Source organism: Ochotona princeps, chromosome X (genome assembly GCF_030435755.1).
Source record: "Ochotona princeps isolate mOchPri1 chromosome X, mOchPri1.hap1, whole genome shotgun sequence".
Lineage (NCBI taxonomy): Eukaryota > Metazoa > Chordata > Mammalia > Lagomorpha > Ochotonidae > Ochotona > Ochotona princeps.
In genome coordinates, this window is record NC_080865.1 from 41,832,355 (window position 1) to 41,853,336 (window position 20,982).

General features: G+C 39.9%; 1 protein-coding gene across 5 annotated transcripts in view; it reads left to right on the forward strand.

The window, feature by feature from the left end:
• The window catches only part of PHKA1 (phosphorylase kinase regulatory subunit alpha 1), a 120,382-nt gene that overhangs the window by 37,759 nt on the left and 61,641 nt on the right, over positions 1-20,982 (forward strand). For all 5 annotated transcript variants that reach the window (XM_004592796.4, XM_058658340.1, XM_058658341.1 and 2 more), the window contains exons 8-14: positions 1,568-1,714; positions 2,340-2,393; positions 4,234-4,356; positions 5,306-5,401; positions 6,101-6,208; positions 8,967-9,045; positions 16,112-16,246. In XM_004592796.4, the coding sequence (XP_004592853.3) occupies positions 1,568-1,714; positions 2,340-2,393; positions 4,234-4,356; positions 5,306-5,401; positions 6,101-6,208; positions 8,967-9,045; positions 16,112-16,246 (742 nt within the window). The remainder of the gene's footprint in view (positions 1-1,567; positions 1,715-2,339; positions 2,394-4,233; positions 4,357-5,305; positions 5,402-6,100; positions 6,209-8,966; positions 9,046-16,111; positions 16,247-20,982) is intronic.

The window sequence follows — 20,982 nt, forward strand, 5'->3', positions numbered from 1 at the left end:
CTCGATGGCAAAACAGGAGTAGGGAATTTTTTTTTTCTACCATGGGTCATTTGGATATTTATGGTATCATTCACAGGCCATGCAAAATTATCATTTCAAAAATTAACTTGCTATGGATTTATTGAATTTATAATCCCAGTTGCAGTTGCCTTGGCAAGACAATGCCAAATGATTTCACAGGCCTTATCTATCCTGTGGATTGACAGTTCCCCATCCTGTTAAAGGAATCTCACTATAATATGTGAAAATCTCCACTGTTGTTACATCAAGGGATTGTGGTTCTTCCTGAGAATCTTCTCTGCTACATATACAAAGAAAACAAGCAAAGATAAATTGTTAGTGCTTTTAAAAGTGCCTCTGAAACATTCTGTTGTCCCTGGTTGAATATACGATTAAATATTTGGAGATTATTCTGTAAAAGTGAGAAATAGGTATCTATAGTTTATGACTACTTCGATATTAAAAGATTAAGATTCTTCTCATTGGCTTGATGAATTTTCTCCCTTTTCTCAAACCTGGATTAAACACCCATGGCATCCTAGTGAGTATCAACTCATCCTCTAGCTTTAGAAACAAAAATTTCCCTAGAAAAATATATGTTGGAGGTAAAGGAACAGAGCTTTCCCCATCCTGTTTCTCAGAAGCTGCATTTGCTCTTTATTCTTTTTTTTTTAAAGATTTGTTTTATTTCTTTGAAAGGCAGAGTGACAGAGAGACAAAGACAGAGACAAAGACAGAATTCACTCACCAAATGGGTGCAGGAGCCAGGGCTTGAGCAGGCCAAACTCCATCTAGTCTCCCATGTGGGTGGCATGGGTCCGCATACTTGGACTGTCTTCTGCTGCTTGCCCAGGTGCATTTCCAGGGTGCTGGATTGGATATGGAGCAACCAGGGCCCCAACTTGTGCCACTATAGGATGCCAGCATCACAGGCAACAGCTTAGCCTATTGTATGAATGTACTGCAACTTTAACTTTATTCTTAAACAGTTGCTAATGGAGTGACAGAATTGTGAATGAGATAATGATACGAGAATAGTCTTTATCCATAATCAACTGCTTAGGGGGATGATTTACAAAAACAGTTTTCTAAGTTATCACTATTTAATAATGTTTAGGTTTTATTTTCAAAGATTATCATTTATAAACCTTTTTTTAATTTTATTTGTTGGGAAACTGAAAGACGGACAGACAGCAAGACAGAACTCCCATCTACTGGTTTAATCTGAATGTTTCCAACAGCTTAGGGCTGGGCCAGGATCAGATCAAAGCTGGAATCTTGGAACTCTATCCGGTTCTGCCACGTGGGTAGCAGGAGTCAAGTAGTTGAGCCATCACTTTCTACTTCCGAGGATGACATTAGCAGGAAACTGGAATTGAAAGTGGTGCTAGAACCTTTACCCGAGACACTCTGATGTGGAATGCAGGTGTCCCAACCTGTAACTTAACCACTAAAGCCAAATGCCCATGTCCACATAGATGTTTTCAAATTAATGTTATCACTGTTATAATACCAAGGTGTTTAGTAGTGTGCCACGTATGTTTTTCTGTTTTTGTTTTTGTTTTAGTCTATCCTTAATTCACTACTACCCCGGGCCTCAACATCCAAAGAAGTTGATGCTAGTCTACTTTCAGTGGTTTCCTTCCCAGCCTTTGCAGTAGAGGATAGGAAGCTGGTGGAGCTCACAAAACAAGAGATCATCACCAAGCTTCAGGTGAGTCTAGATGTGCCTTTCTTTTCCTTAATGCTATGGTTTTGAAGGGAAATTAATTCCCTTAGGCACTTTGAGTATGACCTATGTTGGTGACTCAAGAAACATTGATATTTTGAATTATCTTCAATATGTAGTTTCCATTAAAAAAATTGTTGTTAAAACTGCTGCTATTAGGAACACTCCTTAAGGGAAGTGCCTGTAACTTATTCCTCACCCCAAATCAATCTCTGCTGCTCGACTGGTTTTAGGATTTTTGTTTCTGTTTTTGGATATCCTGTTACGTGTAAATGATAGGGTCGCACATGTAAACGTTGCAAAAGCTGTATTACTTTTCTTTTGTTTTTTTTTTTAGTTGCATGTAAATATTTATTAAACAAAGCTAATCGGGCACTGCCCACTAACCTCATGGTAATAAAGTATGTAAACTGTGTTTTTTGTTTTAATTGGGCAACATATAGTGGAAATATGCACACAATCTACATAAATAGGACTTTGTGCTTATCCAGCTTGGTAAACTAAACATTTCCTTCATTTTTGCTCTAACTCAAGCAAAGGCTGTATTTCTGATTAATGATATCATTGCCCCAGTTTACAAACTTCTTGCCTCTCTTCTCTGCATTGCCAGGGTCGTTATGGTTGCTGCCGCTTTCTCCGAGATGGCTATAAAACCCCTAAAGAGGTATGTTTGTTTTCTCCAAAATGTAACTCACTATTTATAGATTCATTCAGAGAATACACCTCACTGATTGTACTTAAATAAATCACTAAATAGTGTAACGATAACTGATGTGTGTCACATTCGTTGAGCTTAGCTGCCAAGTTCTCAGGTTGCAGATATTTCAGGATTAAACAAAAGGTCATGTAGCCCTGCCTCTTCCTGCAGTTTGTTTCAGGAAAGAACTACTAATAGATGCTAGAGTCAGCAAGTGAAAATATAAGTAGAAACAGAATATTTGCATAGTCTCAAACTGCATCGAAATATTTAATGATAACTAGGAAAAATTATTTTTGTGACCTTTTTTTTCCACTTTGTTAGTTCTAAAGAGTATTTGTTCTTAAAAAGGCCAATCTTATTCTGTTCATCAAAAAATCTCCTCAGAAATGTCATCAGAAAAAAGTATTATTTTATTTTTTTTAATAAGCTTCCCTTTTTAATTTCATTTCTCCATGGACTTCTTTTTTATATTATTATTATTATTGGAAAGCCGGATATACAGAGAGGAAGAGAGACAGAGAGGAAGATCTTCCATCCGATGTTTCACTCCCCAAGTGAGCCACAACGGGCCGGTGTGCGCCAATCCGATGCCAGGAAGCAGGAACCTCTTCCAGGTCTCCCACGCGGGTGCAGTGTCCCAAGACTTTTGGCCATCCTCGACTGCCTTCCCAGGCCACAAGCAGGGAGCTGGACGGGAAGTGGAGCTGCCGGGATTAGAACCGGCGTCCACATGGGATCCCGGGGCGTTCAAGGCGAGGACTTCAGCCGCTAGGCCACGCCGCCAGGCCCAGAAAAAAGTATTATTAAAGGGAATGAATGGCCAATAAAGAAGCAATTTAATTGATAATAAGTAAACATTGTTTAAGGCGTAGGTTTTCTAGTCAAAATCCATTAAGCTTAATTTTTTTTACCTTTGAATTTATTTTCTGCCTCTGCCAATCTACTAAAATTATGCTGTAAAGCAGGAGTGAGGAACCTGTTTTCTGCCAAGAACCATTGGGTGTTTGTAACGTCATTTGCATGCCATACAAAATTGCCAGCTTACAAATTAGCCTAGTAGAGATTTATTGAATTTCAAGTCCCACGTGTAGTTGGCTGGACAGGGGCAGACCAAATGGTTTTATGGGACCGTTTTATACACCCTGCAACCTGGACATAGTTCATCCCTGCTAAAACATCATCATAGGCTCCTAAATTATCAAACCCATAGTCTTTTCTCAATTCTTAGCCTCGCTGTCTTCTCTGTACATTATCCTTACATTTTCTTGAAAATTGTCTCCTGCCTTAATTTCCATAATACAACAGTATCCAGATTGATTACTTTCTGCCCTTCCCTCATCCCACTCTGAGAATTTACCAAGATTCCATTCTTGAACAGTTTTTTTATTCATATACTCTTTCACAGAGCTCATCTATAAATCGTGTTTTATGTGTCATTGCCATGAGAACGACACCAGTCTGCCATTTCTAGCTGCCCCCTAAATAAATGGATATTATAGCTTATGGCGTCTGTATCTCCTACTGCTACTTCAAAGGTAGTAAATATAAACGAATTTTTATTGTAAACCAATCTTCATTATCACACACACTCTGGCCATGTCATTATTATCCTAGTTGCACTAATTAGAAGTCACCTCAAAGTATTTGCTCAGGGAGGAAAGTATATACACATGATGTCTTTCCTGGTATCATCTCTGAAACAAGCTATCACTAGTGAAAGGCCACGTTTTAGTAACTCTGAATTAAAGATGAGCATCCAGCCACTAAGAGATAAGACAGACTTTGTTTATTGTGTGTTTACCAGGATCCCAATCGTTTATACTACGAACCAGCTGAGCTGAAGCTATTTGAGAATATTGAGTGTGAATGGCCGTTGTTCTGGACTTACTTTATCCTTGATGGCATCTTCAGTGGCAATGCAGAACAGGTAATGAACTGAGGAAGGAGTTTTTGTTTTTTTGAGAGTCTATCAGTATACTCATACATTTATGAACGTATGATTTTTTCATGATACAGTTTCAGAGGCTCTGGTATTTCCCTTCCCCTCTCCCCAAGCCCACTCCCACCCCCATTGACTCCCCCCCATATTATTACAGTAGCATAGTCCTTTATAAACAGTCCTAAGTCTGTCATTCTGCTCTTGAAGTAGGTATGGATAATGGCAGAGAGCCCTGCATCCCAACAAGATATATTTATCTGTTTCATTGGGAGTCTATCTTTGATTTGGAAGTAGAGAGGCATACTGCATTGTATCTTCACATATGGATATTATAAGTTGATGTTTTCTTGTGGAAGTGTGTATTCATGTTCCTGACAGATCACCCACATGGCTCCATACCCACCAGCCTGTGTGCAAGAGTAAGAGAATAAGATACAGATAAAAAATAGTGAGAATAAAATAGTGACATTCTTAAGTCAAAAAGTTATACCTTAGATATAACCGCAGGTCTTTGGAGGCAGGATGACTTGAGCTAAACACCATACTTAATTATGTACTTGTTCTGTGATTGGCATTTTCATAATCTATTTCCCTTAATTTCCCTGAAAATGGCTTTAATTATACTTACTATATTGTGAATTATCTGAAGCTATTGAGTATGAATTAGCCATTGTTTTGCATATAGTTTATCCTTAATGAGCTCTTCATGGGTAATGAAGAACAGGTTATGAGGTGAAGTTATTAAAATTAAATAGATTGCAGTGTGTGAAACTGCTAGCATAATATATGACCCATAGAAAGCCTTGAGCAAATGCTTTTTCCCTTCCTTGCCCAGCTTACTTGGTGAATAAGACTCTCTGCATTAGGGCATTCTTTGGTTAGGGCCCTCTCTTAGGTTTCCAAGGAGACTGTTTTTCTGCTTGTCTTTTATCTTCAGGTTCAAGAGTATAGAGAGGCTCTTGAAGCAGTGCTCATCAAGGGTAAAAATGGAGTCCCCCTTCTGCCAGAGCTATACAGTGTTCCTGCTGACAAGGTGAGTTGAACAGTGCCACAATATGGAAGCAACAGAAGCAGAGCAGTACTTTGATCACACTGCCTCATTTGCATCTGATAATTTTTCCTCTTTTTATTTTAATGCTGTTAAGAGTTTTGATTTAAGTACAACAGATTTTTTTTATTCCAAAAATAAAATTTTCAAGCATGATGCAAGGACAAGATGATCAAACCTTACTGTGGAGACTTATGTGGAGATCATTAGGTAGAACTGGACTGATATTTGTTCCTTGTGATCTCTGGTTTTAGTGTTCTCCACTTTGAGACCAGTAATCTGGGATTGTTTGAGTACAATAGGCTTGGGAAGTAAAGTCTGTCTTGTCTTCCTTTTTTGAAAATGCCTGTTGTGTCTGTTTCTCTTCTCCATTGTGAAAAGACCAATAAGCATAGGAAAGATAAGCATAGGAGAGTTTTCCATTCTGGAGGGCATTGGTAGAATTTCAGAACCTACCTCACACCTACCTAATCAGAATATGCCTTTTTAACAAGATCCTCAGGTGATTTATATGCATAAGATGGCTTGAGGAGCACTGTACCTTGTCTATAGTTACAGTGCCTGATGATTTATGTAATGCACTAAATCATCATGTGTAGGATATGAATCACAATCCAGGCAGCCTTTTTGTCAGTGTTTTAAACTTCCTATTACATCTCAGTTAGTCTCTCTCTTTTCTTTTAGGTTGATGAAGAATATCAGAATCCTCACACTGTGGATCGAGTCCCCATGGGGAAGTTGCCTCACATGTGGGGTCAGTCTCTATACATTTTAGGAAGTTTGATGGCAGAGGTAAGGAAACGTCAAGCCTGCCTAATTTTTTCTGCCTTAGTCACCTTAATAATCACATTTGTGGGGTTCGGTGTGATAGCCTAGTGTCTAAATCATCGCCTTGCGTCTGCTGGGATCCCAAATGAGCATTGGTTCGTGTCCCAGCTGCTCTGCTTTCCATCGAGCTCCCTGCTTGTGGCCTGGGAAAGCAGTAGAGGATGACCCAAAGCCTTGGGACCCTGCACCCACGTGGGTGACCCAGAAGAAGTTCCTGGCTTCTGACTTTGGATTGGCTCAGCTCTGGCCATTGTGGCCACATGGGGAGTGAACCAGCAGGTGGAAGATCTTTCTGTCTCTCCTTCTCTCTGTAAATCTGCCTTTCCAATAAAAAAATTAAATAAATTGTTTTAAAAAATCACATTTGTGAATGGATGATTAAATCTGTAGGATAGCTTTTAACTTTTCTACTTTGCGTTAATCATAGTTTTTGCTACAGGTCCTCAGAGTGTAGAGCACGGCTAACTCTCAATAAAAATTTCTTGCCCCTAGCAACCATATCTCTCATATTGTCCAGGCTCCCTGCTTCAGCACTGTGCTTAGAACTGCTCAGATTTTAGGCCCTGCATCTATCCGCACAAGCACCTTGCCTGGTAACTAACAAATCCAGTTGTGCTTAGAGAGCAACATTTGATTGGATTAAATGCTGCCCTTTCTGGGCGGCATAATGTTTTACCATTTAATTGAATTTGTCTGTAATTTTAGGCACCATATCAACTGGTTAGAAATATCATGGGTTTTTTGTTCAGCTGGTTTCAGAGTTTGTTGGTTTTTGATTGGCTTTTGGTAAGCAATGAATGTTTCTTGTAGCCCATTTCGTTGACACAGGTCTTACTGAAGCAATTTTGACTTTATGTTTAGTTTTCTCTTGTGTGTATGGCATTTTTTTTTTTAAAAAAGTTTTATATATTTTTATTGGAAAGTCAGATATACAGAGAGGAGGAAAGACAGAGAGGAAGATCTTCCATCTGATGATTCATTCCTAAAGTAGCCACAGCAACTGGAGCTGCATCGATCCAAAGCCAGGAGCCAGGAGCCTCTTCAGAGTCTCCACATGGTACAGGGTCCCAAGGCCTTGGGCCGTCCTGGACTGCTTTCCCAGGCCACAAGCAGGGGTTTGGATGGGAAATGAAGCCACTAGGATTAGAAACAGCACCCATATGGGATCCTGGTGCATGCAAGGCAAAGACTTTACCCACTAGGCTACTGCGCCAGGCCCAACATTTTGAGCCTATACAGAAGGATCCTTATTCTCAAAAGTTTTCCAGATTTTCCAAAAAGTATAATTTCCCTATTTTAGGTTATTTTGATAAAACTAAAATTCATACTCCTTGGAAAGTCTAGTGTAAAATTTAGCTATCCTTTTTTAAACAAACTTACTTATTTGAAAGAGTTACAGACAGAGAGGGAGAGAGAGAGAGAGAGAGAGAGAGAGAGAGAGAGAATGAGAGAGAGAGAATCTTTCATCCAGCAGGTGAAAGAGGATCACTGCCTAGATGGCTGCAATGTCCAGGCCAACTCAAGGCGCCAGGAACTCCATCCTTATTTCCCACGAAGGCAGCAACTGGACCAAACACTTGGGCCATCTCCTGCTTTATTTCCCAGACCATTATCAGAGCTCGTTTGAAGTGTAGCAGCCAATACATGAAGTGCCACACATGTAGCATGCTGGCATCCCAAATAGCAGCTTTACCCATTATTTTTCACAATGCCAGCCCCATTAACAGTCCTTTCTGATTGAGGCTTTCCTACCTGTTTATGTATGATGTTTTATATTATGGAGTTGATTTTTTTTTGTGATTTCCAGTGGTCATGGTTGTTTAATTTAGGTAACATTGACATGAATCTAGTAATAAATAAATAAATAAATAAATAAATAAATAAATATCCTTAGTGATACTTTTCACTTAGAATAAATTACATCAATTGGAAAAGATGAGCATTGTTGTTAATTGCAAAGTAGGTATGTTCATCCCATTTAATAAAGAATAGAAATTCAAATCAAGTAACAAGATTTCTAAGAGCAGAAAGCACAGGAAATAAATGACCAAGTGAGAAAATATGAAACTAATGGCATAAATTATCAGTGATAAGCATTATGGTCTGATCATCTAATTATATATTTAGTAAATTATGTGTATGAATATCAAAGAAGATAGAGTGATCTGGAAATTTTGTGTGCATTCCTCCCACTTACTTAAAAAGCATTTGTAGCAGCCAGTATAAACTCTTGATAAAACTAATCTAGATATGAATTCAAGGAGATCAAATATTTCCATGTAGCAAAGATAATAGTTTTCTTTTATAAATATTTATTTATTCTTATTTGAAAGTCATATTTTACAGAGAGAAAGGAGAGACTTCCATCTGCTGGTTCATTTTCCAAATTACCCCAATAACCAGAGATGAGCCATTCTGAAACTGGGAGCCAGTAACTTCTTCCAAGCTTCCCACAAGGGGCTGAAGCCCAAGACCTTGGACTTCCTCCACTTCTGTCTCAGTCCATAGACAGAGAGTTGAATCAGAAATGGAGAATCCGGGACACCACAGCCAGAGGATAAGCTTGCTAAGCCACCATACCAGCCCCCAAAATAATTATCTTCTTTCTATACTGGCCTCTCACATGTTATTGGATATAACATTCCTCCCATTGAAATGCTGTTTCTGCTTAAACATTACCATTTTTGGAGAACTTATAATCTGATTTTTGTTTTCTCTTTAGGGATTTTTAGCTCCTGGAGAAATTGATCCCCTAAATCGTAGATTTTCTACAGTACCTAAACCAGATGTTGTGGTTCAAGGTATGTATTCTTATCCCCAAAGACAGAAACTTTTCATTAAAGGTCTGGTTAGGAGCAGAGGTCTTTGGACCAGCAAATTATGCGTTTATTATCCATCTTGCATTTTTGGTGGTTTAAAGTGTTGTGCAGTGAACTTGATTCAGTTGATTCAGCTTAGTTTCAAATTCCTGCTAATTGTAAACATAAATAAATGAATGATGTGCTTATATGTCAGAGGATGCCAAAATATTTTACATTCTTAAACACTCCTTATTTCTTTTCTTTTAACCACTCCTTATTTCTTAAAAACTGTTATAATACAACATTTTAATTTCCTGGTTATCTGTGTTTTCTCTCTGATCACTCCTTCTGATCACTTTTTCTGCTGGTTTTTCTTTCTTCTCATGCCCACCAAATGACTGTATTAGTTATACTCTTATTTCTCTTGCAATTATACCATGCATAATTTGCCAATGTTGCTACCTTGTGATACATCTGCTCCCAAGGTTTGAATTATTACGTCTTTGAAAAGTGCTTCAAGCCCTTATTTCTGTTCCTTGCAATTAACTTAAATTTTGGAGCACCAACTCTATGCAAAACACTGGTCTCGGTTCTAGAAATATATTAAGAATTCTATGAATGTACTCAGAATGTATTAGCAAGTCTATTCCCAAAACCTTATAAAACATCTCCACCACTTATACTTCACAGACCTGACCTCTTCTATCTCTATTCCATTCTTTACCTTTTCCAAGAGAAGCAGATGTTTCCACCTTCTTTTTTTTTTCAGTGATTTCACCATTATCTTAACCTCCTAGGGCAAAAAACTTGAGGTGATTTTTTTTATGCTCCATTTGGCATCATCCAGTATGATATTGATTCCTAATCTGAAACCCCTTTGTATGTTCTCTGGCTGCTTGACTGTGGGTTGATTCTATGTGAAAAATAATCCTGTATGTTTTCTAATACCTTTTGTACTTGGCATCATTTGTAGGCATAAAGGTAGTTCTTGCTTTTCAATATATGCAGCAAACATATAAAGGTCATCACTCATTTCCTCCCATGAGAAAACTTACTCTCTTTCCATATTTACACCATATGACTGTACTGAGCTCCTGTTTATCAATTTCACTCATTGAAGACTTTGAGGCTAGGGGCATAGCCTTAGTCTGCCACTCCAAATCCTGCAATAGAGCTGAATTTCAGCACTGATAGAGATGTCACCTAACATTTTAACCTGAAACTTCTTGATTATCCTGTGACCTAACTTTACGTTAGCCATTCCCACCAAGGACCAAATTTTAGGGTATTACAACTCAGATATCTAAAATGTCAGTGTTCTACTCTCTGTTCATGGTGATGTACTTTTGGCTTTTTTAAATTTAAATATTTTATTTTTATTTGAAAGGAAGGGTTACAGAGAGAAGAAGAGATGGAGAGAGAGATCTTCCTTCTGCTGATTCATTCCCCAAGTGGTCACAATGGCCAGAGCTGAGCCAGTCCAAAGCCAGGAACCAGGAGCTTTTTACTGGCCTCCCATGTAGGTTCAGGGGCCCAAGGCTGTGGGCCATCCTCTACTGATATGCCAAGCCATAAGCATTGAGCAGGGTCGAAAGTAGAGCTGCCATGTCATGAACTAGTGCCCATTTGGGATGCCAACACCACAAGCAAAAGCTTAGCCTACTACATCACGGAATTGACTTCATATTTTGGCTTTCTTTTTCTTCCCATAGCATTTGTCTATTTTCTTTTAGTCTGCCCTTCCCTGCCTTATGGTTGCTTATGTAAATATCTCAGCCTTTGATAACACCCAACAGAAAAATCATAGCCCTAAGATCAATCTTGTAATATCCATTTTTGATGCTATTCATGGTCCCCTAGAACTTACTTAGGAAAAAAAATCACACAAATGAACAAAATGGTGGTACTGGAAATTCATGGACTCAAACTCACCTTTGTCCATGGGTCCCCATTTTAGTTTTCATTCTGATTACAGCAATAACTTTGAAGCTAGTTTCTCTGTCTTCAGTCTAGGCTCACTACACTCTTATCAATTATCAACTTAAATATGCTCCTTTTAAAATGCGGGTGGGAGCATGTTACTGCTCTCATCATAATTCTTCAGGGACCCCCTATTACCAGTGTCCTGAATGTGGATCACAAGGCTCCTTCATCAGGCCCCTGACCCTATCTTCAGCTTCATTTCTCATCATTGCCCCTTCACTGGCCACATTCCTGCTCTGAAGAACTTTTTAAATTCCATGATCTGCCTTATTCTATAGATCCAACGGCCTTTGTACATACTGTTTCTTCTGTATGTAATAATTTCTCTCTTGCTTTTCTATTACCTCCACAAGACTAATACTCATCCTGGCTTCCAGCAGAACTTTATAAAAGTGTCGTTTTCCCCATGTGAGGATCATATCTGTGTATCCCTAGCATTTGTCCATGCCTAGCACATGAAAGGCAATAAAATTTTTTTTCTGAGAATGTTAGAAGACATAAAGGAAACAAAGGCATGAGTTGCTTGGGTTGAAAGTGCTGCTGGAACCTGAGTGTTGTTCACTTGACTCCCTTTCACTCTCCCTTGCTGCTATTATCCACCTCATTTCTCCCTGTCAAACTCTGATGCTCAACGGAATATGATTTGGAAATCAGTGTCCACAGGTTAAAAAAAAATCCTTGAATGACACATATTCTGTCTTTGATGATCTCATCCCTGTCTATCTCTCCAGAGTAATTTCTTTTGCCACTGTACAAGGTACTTCATACTGAGTTAATATTCATGTATATGAGCCTCCCCTTCTTGCATAGCCACACACATTTCTCATGTCCATGCTTTAAGTTCACTCTGGACCCTCTGTCTAGAACAGCTGTCTTCTTCCTTTTTCCTTACTTCTGTTGGGTAACTTACTCTTTCTTTCAAACTTAACTTATATATCAGCACTTTCATGAAGCCTTTCCTGAAGGCATGCTCCCAAGTATAGACTAGACAAGCATTCCATGTGGATGGTCATAATGTTTTATGCAGTGTTTCTGTTTTATAATGGATTAGTTTATATTCAGTTCACATCTGTGTCACCCTGTGTGCTTTGTGAGAGAGAAACTATTCAACTTTGTATCCCTAATGCTTTGTATGGTGCCTTATCCATTTAAGAATTTAGTAAACATTTACCAGTGAAATAGTGTAAAACCAAATGCATTTCCCTGAACTTTTCTTAGCCCAGTGTCATTATCCCTCTATTTATTTTCCCTATAAAGTCTCCTCTTTCATTATCATGTTTTCAGTTAGAAGTAATCAAGATTGAGTTATATCCAGGAGACTCATCACCATATCTGACATATCCCAGTGAAGACTTAGGCAGTTCATTAGCATGGAACTTTCAATTTTATTTTTATTTTGGATTTTTGTAATTAATACATTTTATTTTGGATGATGTTTACATAACTGAGAGGGTTGCATACCCACATGGACCACCGATTAAGGTGGGAAGGGTCAAGTAATGGGAGAAAATCAATGAGACAGCTGCCTCCAATCTGCTTTTTTTCTTCTGGTATCTGGGGCAAAGTGGAGAGAGAAACAGAGAGGGCTGCTGCCAGCAACACAACTGTATCAGTACCCGGAAATGGGGGAAGGTCACCCGATGTCATTCCAGGGTCCCCAGGATCTCCGATGTGGAGAATGGTTTTGATAGTTCTGAGATGTTGTTGCTCTCATGGCTCCAAGGTCCATTGGCTGACACAGTCCACCTTAGAGACTCGATTCACCCAGATACTCACTGTCAAAGCTTGACTGGTAGAGCTCTTCAATTTGTTCTGCCCTCCATGGTACTAGATGTCCTCTGCAGGCCTCAATGAACTGGTTATCATGTCCCCCATGTGCATCTGAGCATGCTGTTCATTGCACAAACCTCAGCAACTGTGAAGAACTGGTTCTGACACATGCATTCCATGGTCAGATGACAGATCCTATATTTTCACTGTGGTTGGAGTTCTGAGTCCAGTGATCCAGTTGAGGGAGAGTTCCCCGAAGAAACCTCACCAGAGGTGACCCCAACCTCACTCCTGTGTATGCCAGCCAGTGTGGAGTCTGGCTCAGTCCATCACACACATCTGCCTACACACACACAGGTAGTTACAGTCACCTGGTGAGTTCTGTCACCAGCCCCATCTCATACTAAACCAATAGATGCTGTGGTCCAACCTAACACTGTGCACCACACACTCTACCCTCACATACACCAGCGGGAACTGCAGCCTTGTCAGAGTGACCCCCATTAAGCCCCACCAGGCCTACCCCAAGCCCTGGTTCCTGTGCATGTCAGTATGGGCAGCAGACTGGTCCAGTCTGTCCGACATCCCATTCAGATCTCACAAACGTCAATGCTCATTGGAGCCTAGCTCAGTACAACCGACCCCACTATCCAGCCCACACTCATACTGGCAGGTGCTGCCACCTATGCAGTTAGCCTGGTTTTCTCACCAGTGGGAACTGCAACTCATCATAGAGGTTCCCACAATTTCCCTGTTGGATCCACTGCAGTCCCGGGTCTTTTACTCTCCAGATGGTTCTGCAGTCTAGTCCGACAGGACTTTTCCCCAGTCCCAGCACTTACCAGCTGACGCTGCAGCAAATCCAAACCAGACTGTCCTGACTCTGACTCATGCATGTGCCAGTGGATACAGTCGGTTAGTACAACCTGGCTCTCCCCCTAACCCAGCTCACATGCACACCAACAGGTGTTGTAGCCCTGCCCAGCATGATCTGCCCCGAGTCACAGCTCTCATGCTCACCAGCAGGAACAGTAGCCCAGTAGGGGAATCCCTGCAGCTGCGGCCCATAGTGGCATGATTTGCCTCACTTCAGGATCCACCAGCAGATGCTGCAACCTGACCTGACCCACACCAAGTTTCAGCTTATGTTGACAGGTGCTACCGCCTAGCACAGCCCAGACAGTCCCCAGTTCTGGCCCTAATGTGAAGTGGTTAGGGTTGTGGCCCAACCTGGCCTGTCAAGTACCCTGGCCTGGTTCTGACATCTGCCAGTGGGTGCTGTGAGCTGACCCAGCCTGACCTGCCCCAAGACCTGACCCACACATATGCCAGCAGGCACTGTAACCAGCCCTGGTCTAGGCTGTTCCTAGCTTTGGTTCTTATGCTTACCTGCAGATATGTCCAGCCCAGTTCACTGCCCAATTCTGACCTTGCACTCACCAGTAAGAACCACAACCTAGCTGGGACAGTCCCTTAGCTCCCCAACCAGACCTGTTTCCAGCCACAGATCTTGTGCTTGCCAGTGGTTGCTCTGACCATCTCTTGTCTTGGCTTTTGCCATCATATTCTGCAACCTGGCCATCCCAGCCACCTCCAGTATCAGCTCTCACTGGTGGATGCTGCAGCCTAGCCCTGCCCAGTCTGTCCCCATCCCTGGCATTCCTGAAATCAGTAAGCTTGATAGCTTAGCCTAGCTCAGCATGACCCGTACCCCATCCTGGCTCCCACACGTGCCAGTATGCTATGGTTTGGCCTGGCCCTGCCCAGACAACCTCCTGCAGAGCCAACCCACACAGCTGTTGACAAGTGAAGCAGCCCTGCCCGGCCTGCCCAACACCTAGCCCTGACTCACGTGCTTACCAGCAGGAGCTACAACCCAACAGGGGAGTTTCAGCAATCCAAGCTCAGGTCTCCCATGTAAGTGGGTAGGTTTGGCTCCAAAAGGTCATCCAGTTTTCCTCTAAACCACTGAGTCTCAGCCTTCTCATTTACCTGCAAGTGCAGACACCAGGTTGGTGGGAGTACCCCAGAAGTCACTCCTCACCTGTCATATTCTCCCTCAGCAGTCCTCCTTCCCATGTATCTCCAAACCTACTTCCCTGAACAATCCACAGCCCCCCAGCCTGGTCCTCTGGCAGTGTGCAGTGCCAGCCTGGGCCCTGCCTACCTACCCAGGATCCATACACACTAGTGTGCAGGTCCCCAGACCCTGTCTGTTGGAGTGCCGGCATCTGCCCCCTCCCCCAGATCTTTTAATAGGCAACTATGCTGGCACACTGGTATAGTTAACACAAATTCGGCATTAACCAGTCCCAGGATGCCTGCCAGCTATTAGCTCCTTTTCTGCCAGCAGTTTAACACTTGCCTAGGTACAATGCAGCCTAAGCTGTTGCCTACAGCTGGGGCAAGGAACTTTTAAGACAGAGAAATATGCAAAGAGTAAAGGCAAAAGAAAGCCAATCAATACTTTAACTACTCATTTGCCCCCCAAAACTTAACAGAAAATATTAGTAAACAGAAACAAACTAAGCAGTGCATTCTTTTTTTTTGTACAAATCCGATCAGACACCAGCACCAGAGGAACAGGAAAAAAACTATGTTTTCCCGTGGTGCTTCTGTCTGTCCAGCTGAAGTGTTGCTCAGATTACCAGCCACTGACTAGGCATCGTCCCATAGAAAGAAGGTGTAAACAGCCAGGGAGTTGTCTTGATCTTTTCCCTTGGTAGGTAAGCTCTGAATATAGAAAGTATCATTCCTATGCTTTCCCACCACCATCTCCCAAGAATACATATGCAATTTCAACTATAAATCTTGTTGTATGTTGGTGACTTGAATCTTTGTTCCCAGTTCATCTTTTCTTTACCAACACGATTCTCCAGCCGGAGACTAACTTTTTGCTATCTGAGTAATCCTTATTATACTCACATTCCTGGCCTTGACCTATTACTGATTGAAAAGAATCTGAGGAATTGACTTCTACCAAATTTTTAAGATGAACTCTTGATGGATGTTTTTCTGTCATTGAAGCATGAAGTCTCAGATACAGAATGTGATATTCTCTCAGAACCCATAAAGTACAATCTGATGTTCTAGACATACAATTTTTTTCCTTTTCCATTAATATTATAAAGTGCAAGTGTAGAAAGTACCTACTTTATCGAAGTTCCTTAACTATGAGTTTTCCCCCTCTTTTTTTCTTTTAAAATAAATTTATTTTTAAATTAAGTTGTACTTATTTATAACTCTTTACATTTTATTGATTTCCTAGTGAAATAAAACTTTCTCTTGACCTTATCTACTTTCTTTACTGTAGTCTCCATTCTAGCTGAAACAGAAGAAATTAAGGCCATTTTGAAGGACAAAGGAATTGATGTGGAGACCATTGCTGAGGTGTACCCCATCAGAGTACAGCCAGCCCGTATTCTCAGCCACATTTATTCCAGCCTTGGTGAGCATTACTCAGTACAAGCTGTTTTCCTGTGGTTTTTTTTTTTTTTTTCCTTCTCCTTGATCCTGTGTTTCTTTTTTAGCTGGCTCTGAAAAAGAATTTAAAGTTTCTGAAATCTAAATTTTTAACCGCATGGATCCTAAGCAGCCTTGTTAATTTTAAATGTGTTTGATGAATGCTTTGTTACGTAGGTCATGATTATTATCAGATATCATCATATCTTTCATTCCAGGTGTTTACTTAACTAACACATTCTACTGTTTCTTTAAATCTGAATTTCTCCTTCAAATACGTGATAATTTCACCGAGAGTGGTAGCTCAGGCTCTTGTTTTTAAGTCTTTTATATGTTGTCAAAGAATGTAGTTGTTGATACTATTTTAAAAACTATTTAACTTGATAATTAATCTACTGGTTATCTTTATATATTTCTGCTTCACATTTTATTAGTTTTAAAATAATTTAATTTGATTAGTACTTGTTTTATTTGATTTTTTTTAAAGACTTATTTATTTTTTTATTGGAAAGGTAGATATACACAGAGGAGGAGAGACAGAGAAGATCTTCCATCCGATGATTCACTCCTCAAGTGGTCACAATAGCTGGAGCTGAGCCAATCCGAAGCTGGGAACCAGGAACCTCCTCCGGGTCTCCCACACGGGTGCAGGGTCCCAAAGCATTGGGCCGTCTTCCACTGCTTTCCCAGGCCACAAGCAGGGAGCTGGATGGGAAGTGGAGCTGCCGGGATTAAAACCGGCGCCCATATGGGATCCCGGTGCGTTCAGGGCGAGGACTTTAGCCGCTAGGCCACACCGCCGGGCCCCTGTTTTATTTGATTTTATACTAGATTCCGTGATAGACTTTTAATATTAGATGAATTGCAACAAGGAAGATCTGCAAAATTTTAAAACTGCTTTTGTGGCAGGCTGAATAATGAAATATATTCAGTCTCTGATCTCATATAACCATATATGGCAAAGGAACTCTGCAAGTATAATGAAGGTAGAGTTTGAGATAAGGGGCTAATGTTGTAGCATACCACCAACTACAAGCCTACATCTCATACAGGGAATTAATGTCCTTTTTGCTCTGCTTCCAACCCAGCTAATATCCTGGGAAAAGCAGCGGAAGATGGCCCATGTGTTTGGGCCTCCCTATCCACTTCCAAACTCCTGGCTTCTGCTGGGCTTAGTAGCCATGGCTGTTGCAGCCATTTTGTCAATGGACCACTGGATGAAAGATGTGTGTGTGTGTGTGTGTGTGTGTGTGTATGTGTGTGTGTCTTGCTCCTCTCTCTGTAATGCTGACTTGCAAAGAAGTAACTCTTTACCAAAAAAAGTTTGAGATTAAATTACCCAGGCAGACCCTAAATATAATCACAAGTGTTCTTAGGAAATGGAGACTAGATTATGGAAGATAAATATTTCAAGACAGAAATAATAGCTCTTTAGGACTCAGAGAGTAGTTTTCTGCGGTGCTAAATAGTGGTCCCCAGAGACATCAAGATTTAACCTTTTGAACCTATGAACATAACATTACATGTAACTATGAACCAAATATTTCCAAGGAATAATCGCAGTCTCTTCCCTGTAACCTCCAAAAGGAACCAATCATGCTGATTCTTGATTTTGATTTCCTTTAAGAGTCACTTTAAATTTATAACCTCCAAAACAGCATAAGCAATAGATTTTCTCTGGTATATTTTTAAGCTATTAAAATGTGTGGCAATTTTTTACAGCACAAATAGGAAGACAATGCAGATTTTAGATCTCAGAAATAGTGTGCTGTTGCAACAACTATCTAGAAATGTAGAAGTGGCTTTGGTATTGCATAATGAATAGCAAGCAGAAAAAGTTTGAGTTACATGATTAATAAGAGGTCTACTTAGGCAAACCATCAGTTGATGATTTTAGATAGTTAGCTGAGGAGATTTTGAAGGAAAGTGTTGAGTTCATGGAGTTTGTTTGCTTGCTTGTTTGTTTTTTGCTGCCAAGAGTAGTATGCACTATCAAAGAGATAAATTGGTGGGAAACTGTTTAAAACTGGAACTGGGACTTGATTCTAAGTCAATCCTAATTATAAGCAATGTTAAAATTAGAAGATTTATTGTCGAGGGGATTGGGATTACCAAGATCAAAGTAACAGAGAGAGGTTAGCTATCTATCCCATGGATCCCTTCAATCATCTCAGGAGAATCTAGAAATAGAGAAGGAATTTCCCAGGAACGACTATGAATTCCCATGATGTTTAAGCAAGAGCCACAGATTTTTTTTGAAAATGGCAAAAAGTTGAGCATCTTTCATTTGAAAATGTGAAATTCTCCAAAATGTGGAAATTTTGAGTGTCATGCCAGCACTCAGAAAAGTTTCAGATTTCATAATTTGGATTAAGGAAGCTCAACCAGTAAATTGAGTGCAGATATTCCAGAATCAGACAAACTCTGAAAACTGAAACACTTCTGGTTCCAAACATTTTAGATAGAGTACTCAACCTATACCAGCAGAAACACTGTCAGTTTGGACTGAAAGAAACAAGATGAAAGAGATCTTTTGGACTTTTCTGAATTCTAATTAGAAAACAGCAAACACATGCTATGCTTCAGGGAAAAGGGTTGATGACTCCAAGGGAAAAGTCTCAGGCCCAGAAGTTGGAGCCATAGGCTCAGAGAATGTATCCCTAAACTACACAGGATTATTACTAAGCCTTGAAACCTAATGAAGTTTATCCAGTTGGATTTTAAAATTCCATGGAACTTTTAATTCTTATCTTGCTTCCATTTTCTCCCTTTTCACAAGGGAACTGATTACCTCTTCCTATTCTCACTCCCTCTGCTGGCCCTAACCTCTGGTAACCACTATAGTACTTTTAAAATTTTTTGATTGATTGATTAATGGATTTGAAAAACAGAGTTACAGAGAGAGGGAGAGACGGATCTTCCATCTACTGGTTCACTCCTAAAATGACTATAATAGCTAGGGCTGGGCTGATCCAAAGCCAGGAGCTTCTTCCATGTCTCCCACAGGATGAAGGGACACGAGCACTTGGGTCATCCTTCTCTGCTTTCTTAGGCCATTAGCAGGGAGCTGGATTAGAAGAGGAGCAGATGGAACTGAAACTAACATCCATAAAGGATTACAGTGTCTCAAGCAGCAGCTTACTTGCTTGCCACAGCGCCAGCACCTGGTAACCACTATTAAACTATCAACTTCTCCAAGATCATTTTTTTATTTTACTATATTTATTTCTATCTCTAATTAATGGGTTAACAGATTAGATATAATTCTAAGAACACAATGAAATTTCCCTCCTCCTCCCTTCCCTGTATCTTTTTTGTAACTATCAAGAAAATACACTCTAGATTTACACCACAGTAGAAGACCTAATATTTCACCGAATAGTAAGTTTAACAAGTAAAAAGCAAGATCTTAGCTTAATGGGAACACAGACAGTGGCTATAAAGAATAATTGAATAGAAAATGACTATTTCTTCCAAATAGAGTAAATTATATAAAATAATTACATATCTTTAAAACTGTAGAATATAACCATGCTTAACATTGAGAACTACTTTTTGAGATGCCATTTATTAATAAGATCATGTGGTATTTACCTTTCTGCACTTATTTCACTGAAAATAATTACCTCTGATTTTGTATTTTCATAAACAACATAATTTCATGTTATTTATAGTTGAACAGTATTCCATTGTGACCACAAATGTATGAAAAAATATTTAACATCACTAGTCTTTAGGAAGGTGCAAGTCAAAACCACAATAAGAGGGCATCCCAACCCAGTTAGAATGTCAAAAATCCAAAAGTCAAAAATAACAAATACTGGCAGGGATATGACAGAGAGGATATCTTATGCACTGTTCTTACAGCAATTATGGAAAACAGTTTGGATGTTCCTCAGAAAACAAAAAATAGAACTATCATGAACTAGCAGTTCCACTTCTGAGACTAAGACAAGCAGGATATGAGAAGCCAAAATCCTGGAGGGAAGCGAGCCTTTAAAAAGTAAATTCATCATTCTCTGTGCACTTTCCCTTTGAGTCTTTCACTGATTTTAAGATTTTCTTACATGGGGTGAGGAGTCCAGAAACTAAACATAAAATCTCACTGTGCTAAAAAGACAAAAATTGTATTTCAAGAACTTCCTATTGTGGAAGAGATTTAAATGGCTAACAGACATATGAAAAAATGCTCAGGTTCCCTAGCAATAAGGGAAATACAAATAAAAAACACATTAAGGTTCCACTTATCTCCAGTGAGAATGGCCTGCATTTAGAATTCTTCGAATAACACTTGCTGGCAAGGATGTTGAGGCGAAAGATACCCTATTCCACTGTTAGAGTATAGGCTCATGCAGCCGCTGTGGAAGACAGTATGGAATGTGCTAAGACACCTGAAAATTTATCTACCATATAACTCAGATATCCCACTCCCAGGATATCCAAAAGAAGTGATACCTACATTTGAGAAAGCAACCTGTATCCCTATATTCATTGCAGCACAATCCACAATAACAGACATGTAAACAACATAGATTCCCATTGAAAGAGGATTGGATGAAGAAACAACAGTACATCTACTATATGGAATACCACTCAGCCATTGAAAAAGAATGAAATTCTACCACTGGCCATTATGCGTAGTGAAATAAGCCAATCCCAAAAGGACAAATATCATATGCTCTTTCTGATATAAGACAACCTTCATACAAAATACAAAACAAA